This window comes from Magallana gigas, chromosome 1 (assembly GCF_963853765.1).
Source record: "Magallana gigas chromosome 1, xbMagGiga1.1, whole genome shotgun sequence".
Taxonomy (NCBI): Eukaryota; Metazoa; Mollusca; class Bivalvia; order Ostreida; family Ostreidae; genus Magallana; species Magallana gigas.
The window spans coordinates 61,079,262-61,080,622 of NC_088853.1; the positions used below are offsets into that span (position 1 = coordinate 61,079,262).

A 1,361-nucleotide genomic window follows, 5' to 3' on the forward strand; every position below is an offset into this window, starting at 1 on the left:
GAGCTCTTACAAATAAGAAGTATTTATTTCATTGTATCTGGGATAAGACTTTTAACTAAATTTTGTTCATTTTGTAGGCTTTTGCAATTTTACTCAATAATATTGTTATTTGTCATAATTGTCCAGGAGAAAATTTGCACCAATGAGTTTGTCGGTCGTAAATAATTGAAATAAATAAAAACAAGAAATACTTCAAAATATCGTACACAATTATAGCTGTTTTATTTAAATGGATTGTTAGACACCATTCTTCTTGGGTTTTTGTTAATGAAGATGTCGACAATTTTCTTGTAGTCTAGGGGAATATCTCTGTGAATTTGGAGAAGAGTAAGGGCGTTTAACCAGTCCTGTCCCATAGTACTTCTCTGGGACGATTTAATACGTTTTATTGCTGAGTTTCCTCGTTCAACAGTAGCACTCGACACAGGAATAAGTAATAGAAGAGTAATTATTCTGTGAATATTTGGGAACATTTTTGCATTTGTTGCCTGTATGAGAGTAGACAATGTTGTGGGGGCTTCTTCAATATTCAGCCATTTCCTTTTCCAGAGTTTTAACTCTTGATCGAAATTAGTTTGGGCTGGCATGTCATCAGAGAAGAAGTCTTTTATGTCCGCAACAATCTGGTCGTTCAAAGATGGGAGAGATCGTGGTAATAAACACAATCCACAAACAGCACACTTAGAAAGATTTTGGAATCGATCTGTGAGTTCAGCAACTAGGTGGTCTATCAGTGAAATAAAAATGGTACGTCTCCAATACTCTTCTGGTGAACTCGCTTCAACATTTCCTCGAAGAGTCTGGCGTTTACATCTTCTGGGAATTGAAATAATTGTGTCAGTATGAACAGCAAGTTTTTCAGTTACAGGGAGTATGTTTGATCTGAATTCATCGTCTGCTCTTTCACGAATGTCTTTCAGTTCAGTTACGATCAGACCAATTTCTTCATAAGCAGTCACAACATCCTGATACGATCCTTGGAAAAGTAGACTCAGTGATTTAGTAAACCCGAACAGATAACGGTTGGAGGCAAATGCACAAAGAAAACTTGGTGTTGCAATCGATGTGAGCAAACCTCTTGCTTCTGAAATAGTCTTAGGATCCCAAGAACCTTTTGACTGCGGATCACATATTCTTGTCATGCATTCTACAACAGCTTCATACGTGTCTTCAAACTCCACAAGCGATGCATGTCTCTCAACCCATCTTGTTTCACACAACAGTTTCACCTTTTGACTGGCAATCTTAGGTTTTTCAGACGCTGTCCTATCATGATTGACAGACTCAACACAGGATTCTAGAAGTCTCTGCCGTTTTGGCGAATACTTGAAAAAGAGTGCAACTTCTTTTACTGTTGACAT

The 1,361-nt window shown here is 37.5% G+C and overlaps 1 protein-coding gene across 1 annotated transcript; it reads right to left on the reverse strand.

Moving 5' to 3' along the window:
- Window positions 1-221: 221 nt before the first annotated feature.
- LOC136276115 (52 kDa repressor of the inhibitor of the protein kinase-like) lies at window positions 222-1,361 on the reverse strand. Its single transcript, XM_066087124.1, has one exon. It carries the CDS (start codon window positions 1,359-1,361, stop codon window positions 222-224), a length of 1,140 nt encoding a protein of 379 aa, XP_065943196.1.

Bases quoted from the DNA above. Each gene is read 5' to 3' on its own strand.
- LOC136276115 (XM_066087124.1), bottom strand. From the start codon at position 1,361: ATGTCAACAGTAAAAGAAGTTGCACTCTTTTTCAAGTATTCGCCAAAA.